The sequence below is a fragment of the Phyllosticta citribraziliensis genome, assembly GCF_038025025.1.
Source record: "Phyllosticta citribraziliensis strain CPC 17464 chromosome Unknown J3D65scaffold_3, whole genome shotgun sequence".
NCBI classification, from domain to species: domain Eukaryota; kingdom Fungi; phylum Ascomycota; class Dothideomycetes; order Botryosphaeriales; family Phyllostictaceae; genus Phyllosticta; species Phyllosticta citribraziliensis.
The window spans coordinates 169,192-182,341 of record NW_027117340.1 but is presented as its reverse complement, the minus strand read 5'-3'; the positions used below and the strand labels follow the sequence as shown (position 1 = coordinate 182,341).

Here is a 13,150-nt window from a genome sequence, read left to right as displayed (position 1 = left end):
CTGCGTCAACACCACAACAACACCATGGCGACTTGGACCGAGCCGCGCACGACGCGCCATGGCAAGCAGACTCATCTCTGGTTTGTTCTCAGCCTCTTCAGCGTCCCTAAGTTAGCTGACAAGTGCCAGCTACGATCTTCAACACCGCGTCAACGTTGCCAAAATCTACCCGAAGACGGCTGCAAATGGCTCTACCGTGCTCGTATACGGCCATACCAACGGCATTCGCATAATCTGGAGAGGCGGCCGGGCTCTGAAGAAGAAGGCTGTGGCGAAGGAAGTCGGCAAGCCCAAGGTCAACGGCACAAACGGGACGTCGTCAGATGTGGTCATGATTGACCTTACCAGCGACGATGAAAGTCCAGCGCAAGCGCCTCCGCCACCCGCACAGGATGACGCCGAATTCGAGTCTGAAGACGAAGAAAACGAGTCTGAGCAGCATACGCACATTGTCCAGCAACTGGACATCCCACTGGGCACCGAGGTGCTCTCCCTCGCTCTCCCGCAGCTCCCCCATCAGCCGTCGCACCCCGTAGACGTCATACCGCCCATATTCAACGAAAAGATTGTTGTCTCTGCCGCCTGCGCCGACACAAGCGTGCGAGTCATTACCCTGCCGCTGACACCGCCGTCCGACGCACGCAAGGCTGCAGACCGCAGCAAAGTACAGGCCCCTTACGGAGAACAGGTGTTGCGCATCGAGGGACAACATGGACATCAGGCCATTCCGAGCGGCATCACCATGACTTGGACACCCAACGATGCTGATTCGCTCACCGAGGATGTTGACATGGAGGAAGATGAAGACGCTGAAGACGATGAGAGCGAGCCCCGGCCCAGGAAGCGCACCGCCATGGTGGACGTCAAAGACTGGGACCTGGTCGTGGCTTCACACTCCATAGAGGTTACCGGCGTTTTGCACATATTCCGGATCCCCATCATCTCCAAAGATGATCGATTTTCCCTCACCGCCAAACCCGTCTTTCCCTATCAGACCCAATATCTACCCGCTCCTGCAACGCTCGTCTCATTCACCCCATCTCGCTTCCCAAGCCGCCGGCATTTGCACCTGCTTGTCGCCGACTCCAAAGGTTACGTCAAGGTCTACAACCCTCTGGCTGCTCCGAGGGCACGACCACGATCCGCACGTCCAGGAATGACACAAGCAAAAAGGCTGGGCGCGTGGGTCGCTTCATTTTCGACAAGCTTCGAGTCGGTCAAGGACCAAACCGCTCATCCCGGCCTCGCGCAGCGCAAACGCATCTTGGATGCCAAGTGGGCATCGGATGGTCGTAGCATCGTGGCTTTGCTAGTTGATGGCGAATGGGGCGCTTGGGACGTTGACGGCTCTGGTCCTGGAGTCACCAAGACTCTCAATTTCGCTATCCGTGGCTACATTAGCAGTTCCGAACAGAAAACCACGTCGTCGGCCCCTATGGTACCCTCGAAAACGGGGAGCAGAGGTCTGGCGCTTGCCCCCATGACCCCAAACACACGTCGCCATCGCGAGGAATCCCTCTTCCACGGCCCCGTCACATCAGCTACTTCCGACATCCCTCGAGGTGGCATTTCTGTTGCAAGCTCCATCAACAAGTCCAGTGGGCAGACAGAAGATGCCCTAGTCCTGTGGTATGGTAACGAGGTCTTTCGGATTCCCAATTTCCAACAGTTCTGGCAACGGAATAGCGGCTCCAGCAGCAGTGGATCTCTGTACGGCCCAGGCTTGACGCGCGTAGAAGGCATCACACTCAATGGCGAGCCGATCAATGGCATCGAGCAGTTCGCCCGAGATGGCACGGCTGCTCGAATGGGTGTGCCGCGCGACTTGCTGATTGCAGGCAGCACGAGGCTGCTCTTCTTGGTCCACGCGACGCCTCACACTAAGACGAGCGGTGGTTTGTTTGCCAACTTGGACTCAGCAGAGAGACACGTTCAAGTCGACAACGAGTTGCTCAAGAGGGGGGAACTTGATCTTGGTGGCATGGACCGCATTCTCAATGGCATGTCTGGTGAGGCAGCTCCCAACAATCGCAACCCAATGCTGCGATTGGGGAACACAACCACAGCTGCGAACACGAGGAAGGTTGGGTTTGCAGGTTTGGGGTCGTCGAGGTAGGGTCGAAGGAGCTCGACTGAAAAGCAAATATACCCCACAGGCCGGCGCGGTCTGCCGGTTCATTTCTCCCTGTCCATTTTGTCGTTGCTCATGATGTCACAGCACACACTTCAAATCATCACCCGCGATGCAAGGTGGGGCCCAGGCCTGACTTACGCGCCTCTTGCTCAGTATTCCTCGCGGAAAATCAAATGGGCTGGTTCCCCTGTGACAATCTGTCAAGCCTCCCCCTCGGCCATTTGCACAGCGGTTCGAGTGGCCAGGTCAGCAGTGAGTCAGCAAGGAACCGGCTTCGTGCACACAACACCCGGCGACCGTCTGCCCAAACTTTCCTTTGGAAAATGGCGCGGCGTCGTCGACCCAGCACATGTTTGCTGCTGTCAGCTCTGCTGCGGTGGTGAAGGTGTGCGCGCTTGGATCACTGGCTGTCTACTCCTCTTTCGAGGGGAGCGAGCAGCTATCCGTGGGTCTTGAGCGTTGGATGGTCGTGCGACATACGTGACAATTCAAATGCCGTTAGAATCAAAATTCAATTTGACAACTGACATGTCGTTCTTCGCAAAACAACTCGAAATACGCCAACCCACGTACCACGTCGTGAGAGTTGCACACTGACCGCGTCTTCATCTGCGCCATTCTCTCTCCTGCCTAGACGCACCACAGGAACATCTGGGAAGCACACTCCATGCAAACACGCAGGCCATGTCGCACCCACCTCCGCCCTATTCGCTTTCTATCCCAGCCACCAGGCCGCCACAACACAGACTGCCGGACCGGGCCGATGGCGTGTTCCACCTGACGGGTACGCGCAGCGTGTCCAGAGCTTCCAGGCCTCATTGCGACACGTTTGACTCCACGTTTTCTCGATTTGACAAAGTGCAGCATGGCTGAGAACGGACGGGTCGGAACAACAGTCGTTATGCATGCAACGGCCCTTGGGTGATTTGGTGGAGGACGCCGAACTAAGCCGAGGCCTCACATCTGGACCGATTTGCAGCAGGGAATGAGTGGTTTGCCGTGTGGCGCTTTGTTTGTGCGGCAGGAGACGATACTGCAACGGCACGGGAAGAGTCAGCTTGGTAAGAGATGGAGGAACTCAGAAGCAAAGAAGAGTGGAAATGGACATCAGAGAGAGACAGAAGTCAATGGAGCCTTCAGAAGCATGCAAGTTATGTCAGTCTTACCGACGCATTTGCGGGAGGAAACACCGGAGCGATTGCGTCCTATGTTGAGCCTGTACCGTTTAAGTTGGTACGGTTTACCATCAAATGAACGTCTTGTCGTTCAACTCTCCCAGAACAGAGACCGTCTAGCTGTCAGGCCCCGGAGGAAAGGCACAAGTACAGCAGATATGCGAACAAAGACAGCAAGAGCACGGTCTGGCGGGTGTCACGGATCACACACAGCACGTCAAATTTGAGAGTACGAATCCCTGACCAAATGCTAACTTTCGGGAAATGTTTGATTGTTGTATCTATGTCTTCAGGATCCGGAGGCGGAAGAGCAAGCGGGATGCCGTCAATGGAGTTGACCACAATACATCCTCACGCCAGCACGTCACATACTACTTCTGCAGATCTGCTTACATTTACCCGCCGGTACTACAAGATATTACCACAAACAAGCCCGCTGTACCCCGCTACACCCGCCTCTGCTTCTGTGGTGGTAACAGTACCACCTGCATCATAACTGGACGACACAAGCATCAATCCTGACGTCCTTTCCTCATCTCAGGGCGCCATGTCCTGGGACGATGTCGCACGCTTCCAACTTGCCAACGGGTTTTTCAGAGCACGAACGGGTCCATACATACCTCATCTCAATAGAAGCAGCTATAAAGTGTACCTTCAGAAACACAAGTTGGATTGACAGGTCCAACATCTACATCTGCCACGCTCACTGCTACTGTCGTTCACTGCTACAGTACGTCGTTGTCCCTTTTCTTCCATTTTCCATCCTCTGTGCCGCCTCGCCTCATCATTCGAGCCTCGGTGCGCGCGTTGAAGACTTGTCCTCTCAAGAAAGGAAGCGCGTTGCTCGGAGAATTTGTACCTGAACACAGCGCACCATGCTGGTCGAAGGATTTACTGCTCTTCTTTTGGTGGCTCTCGGACAAGCCGGCCCTGTGAAGTGTAAGTTGAATCCCACACAGACGACCACGGACAAGAATTCTGTCCTTCCCTGTAATGCTGCCAACAAGACTGTCATTTCTCGGTTAGGATACGATGGTGGGGTTTTGGTGGCCTCTTTTGCCCATCACATTGCTTTGCATCATCCCTCGCCTGCACAGCATTACTGTCTCTCCCCTGTTCTTCAGAGACTGCTCTTCCATCTCCAACTCTCAAAAAGGCCCCGTCCGCTAACGTTCAAAAGTCAATGTCCCCCGCCATGCTCACGAAGGGCCCTCTTATGCTCCACCACCAAGCGTGGGCACCCCGACGTATCGGTACCCAAGCTCTTCAACGACCTATACTTTGAACCCGCCTTTCACTTCGACGCCATCAGCTTCGCTTCCACCGACGTCCATTGATTCGAGTGTGAACGGAGGCAGCGGATTCCCGTCTGTCACCCCAAGTCTCACTTTGTCTCCTGGAACGACTCCCAACGTGGTTTCAACCTGCTCGGGTGCGAACTGGACATGCACTACGTCAGCAATCGTAGGCATGTGCTGGAGTCCGGGTGAGAGAGAATGGATGTAAGCATCGACCTCCCGAGGGATTTGGAAATTCCAAGCGTGGCACACTGATGATGGTGCAGTCCATGCGACTCAATCTCGACCTACAGAAGCACTCGTACTATCACGCTCTCTAGCACTCTCACGAAAAGTTTCCCTCCGTCAACTCCAACCGACACTCAGAGCATCGATTCGAGCGTCAGCGGCGGTGTAGGCACACCAACGTACACGAGCTCGTATCTGCCGCCCACTTCATCTTCTACCCCATGGAACATCTCGTCGAGCGTGAGCGCTGGAAGCTCCTGTCCTGTCGTTTCACCCAGCGCGCTCACTTTGACCACCACGCGCTACTACGGCACACCGGCTCCTCCGAGTATCGTCACTGTGACGACAACAAGCATCAAGACGAGCGTCAAGACGAGCATTTTGGCAACGCCACCAACCACGGTCACATGGACGGCTACGGTATTGTCGACCCGTATTATCAACTCCCCATACACGGTCTACTCGACCACGACCACCACGACCGCAGCCCTCTGGCCCACGCCGCCCTTTTGCACTCCTTGCGGACCGTCCAGTCGCGAGACCACCATCGTGTCGACAGAAACGGCGTACACCAGCACGACAACAACGCTTCCGACCCCCACGCCCTCGGGCTCGACGGTGAGTAGTGTTGAAGGCTTGACATCGACCCCGACTCCAACCCCGTCGTCTGTGGTTGGGCCGCCGTTCAGCACGTGGTCGACGGAAACGCCGTCATACGGATCCCCGACTTATGCAGCGCCGCCAGGGCCGATGTTTTCCATGGCGAGAGGTAAGGAGCGATGGGAAGGGGAAGTGGTCCAGTGATGAAGGTGGTGGTTTGAAAAGAGATGGAGCCTTTAAAGGCGGTTTCGCGGACTGGCGGTGAAGGTTCCCATTTCAAGGCCGCCATATGGACTTTGGCAGGAACGCGCCAATATTACTCCATTGGTACCATGATGGGCACCGACGAGGAAAAGTCATGACCGACTTCGGGTGGAAGGGTCCGCGCTTTGTGTTTTTCTTCTCTTGCAGTTGCGACAATTTCCATCTCTTCTCACAGCCTCTTCATTCTCGAGCTTTGTCTCGTGGATCATCCCCCACGTCATGGCGCCTGGAACTCTGCGAGGCAAAGCAAAATGTATGACTCTCTTTCCAATGTACTGCAGGTAGAATGTGCATCATCAATTTCGGCCGTATGTTGTCACCGCTTCTCTGAACCGATTAGTAGCTGTTGTCGCGAGTACAAAAATAAAAAGAGAGCAACGTCGTTCTTTCCACTGCGCTCGGTGTCTGCTTCCACGACAAATGAGTCGACAACTCGATGTCGTCTGTAGACTTTATTGAGTGAAAATGTAGATCGTCCTGTGCGGGAAGTACCGGTCCCTTCGGCAAGCGCCAGCGTCGTCTTTTGCTCCTTTCTGCGGCAATGATGTTCATCTTGGACACTGCCCTCCCCCACAGGATCGTCTGGCCCCGCGAGATAGAGTTTGTGTTGTTCTTTCTGCAGTCCTTCCTCTCGGCCACTCGGTCACCGGGAGATGGGACATCAAATTGCGGTGCGTCATGACCTCAAAGCTCTGGACGAATGAATCAGTCATTGGAATGCGTCTTTTCAGCGTGATGAGAACCAAGACCAACCGCCAACTTGGCTGCCGAGACCGGGTCGAAAGACCACAGGAGACCGTGACGTCCACGAGAGACACTATTGAACTCAATCCAACGTCTTAATACCCTCAAATTTCGGCTCAGCCTTGCAGTCCACTTTGAAAGGCCCGCAACCACACCTCTTCCACGGCCCATGCGGTTTATGCCGTCCCGTGGATCACTCCGCAAAATGGTTGCGGGCCAACGGCCGATGCGCATGGGGTAAAAAAAGGACGCCCTCACGAGAGATCAGTAAAGGATTGGCCAATGGTAGGGGAAGCAGGCTGGGTCATGTGGTTTCTGCGTCTGTGAGTCGCTGTGGACTCCTCGCCATTGCTTGGACCGTGAGTCCCTAGGCGCTGTATCATGATGGGATAACCGAGCCGTGCGCTGCCTGCTGGCTACGTACCGCCGTCGTCGATGTTCTCCCCGCAGACCGTTTGTTGAACACCTGCCCGTTTGGTGGAGTCTGCTGGGCCGCGGCGAGCCATGGCGTCTTGGTTTGGGCAAGAAAATACAGCGCCAACCATGTATGGACGGAAACAGGTGAACAAGACGCGGCGAAAACTCGTTCCTGTTTCATGGACGTTCCTTGGTAGTGGAATTAGGGAAATTAGGATCCAGAGCTGCACACCACCGAGCCAAGTGTGGAGGAAACCGACCCTTAGGCCATCAAGAGGTCATATTACAGTCGACCCAACAGGCGTGCGGCGGTTGGCACGCCCAACAGGGCGAGATACGACGGGACCGAGTCGCTCGAGATATCTCGCCGGGCGTGACAGGCGCCAAGGACTCGACGTTCGGTGGATTGGAAGCGGTATGCCGAAGCAGCCTGCCAAATGGTCTCCGCCCCTATCCATTATTCTTTTGTTTCAGCGAGAAACGACCGCTCGCTTGGTAGAGGTGTTTATGCAGGTACAGGAGAGTCTGCTGCAGGATCGAGTCAGGACGGAGTCCACTCTCGCTACAAATCCTCGTCCCCTAGCCGCATCAGGTAACCAGACAGTCGTTCGGAGCTACCCGGCCGCCGTTTCGGCCCCTCTCCGAACGACCGAGCGAGCAGGCTGACTCGTGCCTGTCCTTCAGCCTCATTGGAGGGACAGTGCACGCGCTCTCTGAATACACGTCCTCAGAGCGCCAAGGTCGTTGGGCGGGCAGTGATTGGTAAGGTCCCTTTGCGAGACGGGAGTACCTTGGAGGTTTGGTAGGTCTCAAGGGACACTGTGCCTCCGCCGTGCCTCGTATACACAGACCACGAGGCCAGATGGGACCTCGATTCTGTAGAAGCGATGCTGGTTTGGCGGGTCATCGAGAAGGGCGACGCTCGGTGCCGGTAGGTCGCGGTGAGACTCACCAAGGTACTGAATCTCTGGCGATACCGCTCAAAGACCTCAAACGTGCCATATAAAGAGCCGCCCCGTGGTCGAGGGAAAGGACATCATCAGCTTCAGCACAGTCTCCTCATTCCAAACACCACTTTCCAACCCAACCAACAAACCACAATCACAATGGCCTCCGCCGTCGCCGTCACCATCCTCACCACCGCCGCCACGGCCTTGATGACTGCTGCCATCAACCAGGTTGCTCCTACCATTGCCAACCTTGGCTCGTGGGACGATGCCCGTGAGGCTTTCACCCAGAAGACCGTCAAGGCCATGTGGGATGCCAGGTCTTCCAACTACGATGCTGCCGTCTGCTACAACATGGGCTACGAAGTCAGCAACACGGCCCAGATGTACGAGAAGACCAGCGTCAACCTGAAGCAGGACCTCCTGCACACCGAGTAAGTTTACACGTTCAAAGAGTATGGGGAAAGTACTGACCTGGGAAATAGCTACGACTGCTTCTTCATGTCCGGCCCGGACAACCACTTCAACTCGCAGGGTGACGGTGGCTACATCAACGTAAGTCTTGACATTCGTTTCAGCTTGATCGGCCATGGCTAACAAATTTGACAGCTTGCCACCTACTACGACACCAGCAAGTGCACCTTCGACTCGTCGACCTCCGACCTGTACTGCGCTTAAGTACTGCGCTTAGATACCCAAAGCGGATCTGTCCGCAAACGCCGGCATGTTTTGAAGCTGCTGCGCTCTTTTTCTCTCGGTGACCATTGAGAATCGTCTTGTCGGCGTCCTTTGGTATTTTACGAAGCATATTGTTTGGAATGACTGGACATGTAAATAGGAGCAAATATCATTAGCAGCTCCAACATTGGTTTTGTTTTGTGAAGTGACATGTCAGTGTTCCGAGCCATCAGAGGCTCTCGATTGACCTTTCAAGCATCAGCGAATGTAGCTGCATTTTGACCATCGCAGCAACACGCTTTGATCTTGCGTGGAAGACATTCAACAGAGTCAGGGCACTTTTCGAAACTGATGGAGGAGTTAGCGGTCGCATTTTAAGCATGCTGACTCAGCAGCCCACACTGAGGGTCTTGTATTCCAGATGCTTCGACGAGATGGCCATTCTTGAGGATTCCAGACCGCACATGTGGAGAAGCGACGTGAACAAGATCTTTGAAAAATTGACCTCTGAGACTTGGGTGTTGTTGTCGAAGAAAGCGAAGACTTAAACCCGAAAGTGAAGAGCTGTGGAATGTCACGATTAGATCAGAGTGAGCGCAGCCGTCCAAACTGGGTGAGCTGCCCCTGTCGATGATGCAAGTGATGATGTGGGTGGTGAAGATGCAGCGCTCCCGTCCCGCCGAGAAGCTTTGCCAAGTCCAGCCAAGAAGAGGCTCAAGCGAGCCTCATCCGTTTCGCCTCCATCCTCGTCGGCTCTCTGACCCACGTCAACCTCACTCCGTGTCCCCCGCCCCGTCACCTCGACGACTCGCCCTTCAGCCAATCGAGCAGTGCTTGCGCGGATTTGACTATCTTGCGCAGCGACCGAGACTGCCACGCGCACCCCACCAAAACTTGCAGGCCCTTCCGATCAGCCCTGCGTGACGCGCAAAGGCACTTTGATTCCAGAACAAAGGAATCACTGCCCGCTCTCTTCCACAACCACCGCTCTCTAGCGCTGCTCCGACAACTCTCCGCGACTTTATTTGCCTCGCTGCCCGTGGCTTTTGCTAGTCATGGCTGAACCGACGCAGTTGGCTTGTCAGACTCCCTTGAACTTTCGTCGGGTGCCTACTGACGCGTTTTGCCAGACCGCACTTTGAAGGGCATTGGCGTTTTCAACGCCGCTCCCGTTTACGAGGATCTGCCTGGATTTGAAAAGTGCGTACTCCAAACACAACCCGTTGTTTAAGTTGCTGACCGTTGCCGACAGGCCCGAAGGAAACCTTCGCTGCTGCTGCTACTCCCCCGAGGGCAAGTATTTCGCATGGGCATCGCCCGAAAAGTATGTTGCAGCCCCCGTCTTCCTTCAACAGACTGCTGACGCGTAATTTGCAGCGTCTCCGTCATTGACGCGTCGACCGGAGCCGTCGTTACCACGCTCCCCGCGGATAATGTTTTCGAACTGGGCTTCTCCCCGCTGGGCACGTACATTATTACCTGGCAGCGCCCTACAAAGGACGAGACTGGAAACGCCACGAAGAACTTGAAGGTCTGGAGGACGATTGATGACAGCGCTGAGAGGAATGTTGTGGGCCAGTTTGTGCAAAAGAACCAGACTGGCTGGAACTTGCAGTACACCGCCGACGAGCAATTCTGCGCCCGCTGCGTAACCAACGTGGTGCAGTTTTACAAGAGCGATGACTTGAGCACCGTCTGGAACAACCTCAGGGTTGAAGGAGTGTCGGACTTTGCCATTTCTCCCGGCAAAAACCATTCAGTTGCAGTTTTCGTGCCGGAGCGCAAGGTAAGAAGGCCAAAAAAAAAGTCTCAGAGCTCGCTGACAGTTTTCAGGGTCAACCCGCCTCCGTCAAAGTTTTCCTCGTGCCGCAGTTCAACGCTCCCATGTCGCAAAAGACTTTTTTCAAGGGAGACAAGGTTCAATTCAAGTGGAACAACTTGGGCACCAGCGTCATCGTTCTCGCACAAACCGACGTGGACAAGTCCAACAAGTCGTACTATGGAGAGACCAACATGTATATTCTGAGCGCAAGCGGAGGCTTTGACGCCAGAATCTCACTCGGTAAGCATCATGGCCATTTTTCGAATGAAAATGCTAACTTAACCAGACAAGGAGGGTCCTATCCACGACGTAGCCTGGTCTCCCAACTCCAAGGAATTTGGTGTCGTCTACGGCTACATGCCTGCCAAGACGACCATTTTCAACCAGCGCGCCGTTGCAACCCACAACTTTGCCTTGGGACCTCGTAACACGATTCTCTTTTCCCCTCATGGTCGTTTTGTCCTCGTGGCTGGCTTTGGAAACTTGGCTGGTCAGATGGACATTTACGACCTTGAAAAGGATTATACCAAGGTTACCACCATCCAAGCCAGCAACTCTTCGGTTTGCGAGTGGAGCCCCGACGGCAAGCACATTCTCACTGCCACGACGAGCCCTCGCCTTCGTGTCGACAACGGCATCAAGACATGGCACGTGAGCGGTCCTCTGATGTACTTTGAAGAGATGACCGAGTTGTACCACGTCTGCTGGCGTCCTCAGCCAATCTCGGCCCACCCAATCGAAAATGCCTTGACCGCCGTCCCGGCCCCGCACGAATCGGCCGTCAAGTACCTCAGCACTGTCAAGGCTCCGACCAAGCCTGCTGGTGCATACCGGCCTCCGGGTGCTCGTGGTAGCAGCACGCCCCTCCATTTCAAGCGCGAGGACGAGGGCGGCGCGGCCTTTGTCAACTCTGGCATCTCCTCTACTAGTGGCAACATGAATGGAGGCGGATTTGGCAGGTCTCGCCGTCAAGTCCCTGGAGCCGAGGAGCACGTTCCGCCTGGAGCAGCTCCCGGCGGCGGAGTCAGCCTGGCTGGAACGGGCGAAGGCGCCGACACCGACCTCTCCAAGGCCGCGCTCAAGAACAAGAAGAAGCGCGAGGCCAAGAAGGCCAGGGAAGCGGCCGAAAAGGCTGGTGGTCTCCAAGCTCAGGGCGGCCACGGCCACGGCCACAAGAACCCCAGCCGCAGCCCTGACCGCGGCGGCCGCAGCAACTCGCGCACGCGTACGCGCAACTCGCCCGACGGCCGCTCGCACTCTCACCACCGCCACCCGCGCGGCGACAACCACCCGCGCGGCGACAACTACCCGCGAGGCGACAACCACCATGCTCGCGGCGGCAACCATCACCACAAGAACTCGAGCGGCGGCGGCTACGCCAATGGCCACAAGCAGGCGCCGACGCAGATCCTGACGCCCAACAGAGGCCCCGCAGCGGCAGCTCCGGCAGCAGCAGCAGCAGCACCCGCGGCGGCAGCACCCGCACCCGTCGAGACGCCCGACGTCATGGTTACGAGCCCTGACGGCGCGGGCGGCAACAGCCAGGACAAAAAGGTGCGCAGCCTGCTCAAGAAGCTGCGCGCCATCGACGACCTCAAGATGCGGCAGGCGGGCGGCGAGAAGCTCGAGGACACGCAGGTCAAGAAGATTCAGACTGAGGAGGGCATCCGTAAGGAGTTGGATGGGCTGGGCTTCTCTGGCTGATTTTTTTTGTCGTTGTCGTTGACCGTGGTGGACAGGTGGAAGTTGTTGGATGATGGATGGAGAGATGGGTTTGTTGGTTGAGTGAGGTTGGTGGTGGGGGTCTTCGATTTGCTCAACTTCTTGATCATCGTCAAGCTATGGTGGCAGCCGTTCGTCATGCACATCATACATGACCAACGCCATCCCCGCATCCCCTCACCCCCTCAACCAAACATAAACTTGAAAAATTGAGAGCAAGAGAGAAAAGGCAGACAGACTGGCGGAGGAAGAGAAAAGAATGAAAAACTAAAGGACTGAATGACCTCCTTCACCTTTTCATCGTCGCCCCCCCCCAAACCGTCTGTGCCGTGACAGCCGTATACAAACGTGCCTACATGTCTCTGCCTTATTCACAGTCGCCGCTGGCTCGCATCAGTCATCATCAACGAACCATCAAATCATCAATATTCAAGGCACAATAAGGGCGCGGCTTTTGTGCGCCTGTTTCGGCAGCCGAAGCCGGGCGCGAGCGTGACCGACAGGTAGTAGGTATGCAAGATACAAAGGTGTGTGTCCGTGACGACGAGGAAGATAGGAATAGGAAATTGAATTTGCCGAGACGACCTGCCCGATACCTACATGCACTAACTAAGAGTGACAGCGCGCTTCTCTGCTCTGCTCTGCTCTGCTCTGCCCTACCTACCGGTATTCGTACATTTATACGAGGGACGGCCCAACAATCCGGTTCTTTCCGGCGGCAGGAAGAGGGAAGGAAAGGGAAGGGAAGGGACGAAAAGAAAGGATGAAAAATTGTGCGCTCCCCATTCGTCACAGCAGCAAAACAGCCAACTCCCCTTTTTCTTCAACCCAGCCAACCAACCAAATGCCGTCCGCCACGCATGTTAGTAGAAGCTTGACTGACGAACGAGGCGGAAGGCAGACGGAGGAGGCACGAGGCAGGGTGGGACGGCGCTGCTCGCCACGTTGAAGTGCCTCCCTAACGGCCGCTAGCCAAGTGGTGGGGGGAGGAGGGGGGGCTAGAGCGCGTGTCGTGGCATATCGCGTCGGGGCCTAGGGTTAGGTCTAGGCTGGACCTAGGCCAGCCAGCCAGCCAACGACGTAGGCACTGTACTGTACTATAGTGCCAACGCGCTCGCTCG

General features: G+C 55.8%; 3 protein-coding genes across 3 annotated transcripts; all 3 read left to right on the top strand.

The window, feature by feature from the left end:
* Window positions 1-24: 24 nt before the first annotated feature.
* Window positions 25-2,116, top strand: J3D65DRAFT_600648 (uncharacterized protein; the record flags this gene model as incomplete). The annotated part of the gene is made up of 2 exons (XM_066797981.1): window positions 25-80; window positions 130-2,116. 2 exons carry the CDS (start codon window positions 25-27, stop codon window positions 2,114-2,116), a joined length of 2,043 nt encoding a protein of 680 aa, XP_066657445.1.
* Window positions 2,117-7,526: 5,410 nt separating this feature from the next.
* J3D65DRAFT_615563 (uncharacterized protein) lies at window positions 7,527-8,649 on the top strand. Its single transcript, XM_066799340.1, has 3 exons — window positions 7,527-8,241; window positions 8,293-8,362; window positions 8,417-8,649. The coding sequence occupies exons 1-3, from the start codon at window positions 7,967-7,969 to the stop codon at window positions 8,483-8,485; spliced, it is 414 nt and encodes a 137-aa protein (XP_066657444.1). The 5' UTR covers window positions 7,527-7,966; the 3' UTR covers window positions 8,486-8,649.
* Window positions 8,650-9,240: 591 nt separating this feature from the next.
* Window positions 9,241-12,276, top strand: J3D65DRAFT_237812 (eukaryotic translation initiation factor-like protein subunit eIF2A). Its single transcript, XM_066794732.1, has 6 exons — window positions 9,241-9,565; window positions 9,616-9,685; window positions 9,738-9,809; window positions 9,863-10,271; window positions 10,319-10,547; window positions 10,594-12,276. Exons 1-6 carry the CDS (start codon window positions 9,541-9,543, stop codon window positions 12,009-12,011), a joined length of 2,223 nt encoding a protein of 740 aa, XP_066657443.1. The 5' UTR covers window positions 9,241-9,540; the 3' UTR covers window positions 12,012-12,276.
* The last annotated feature ends 874 nt before the right edge of the window (window positions 12,277-13,150 follow it).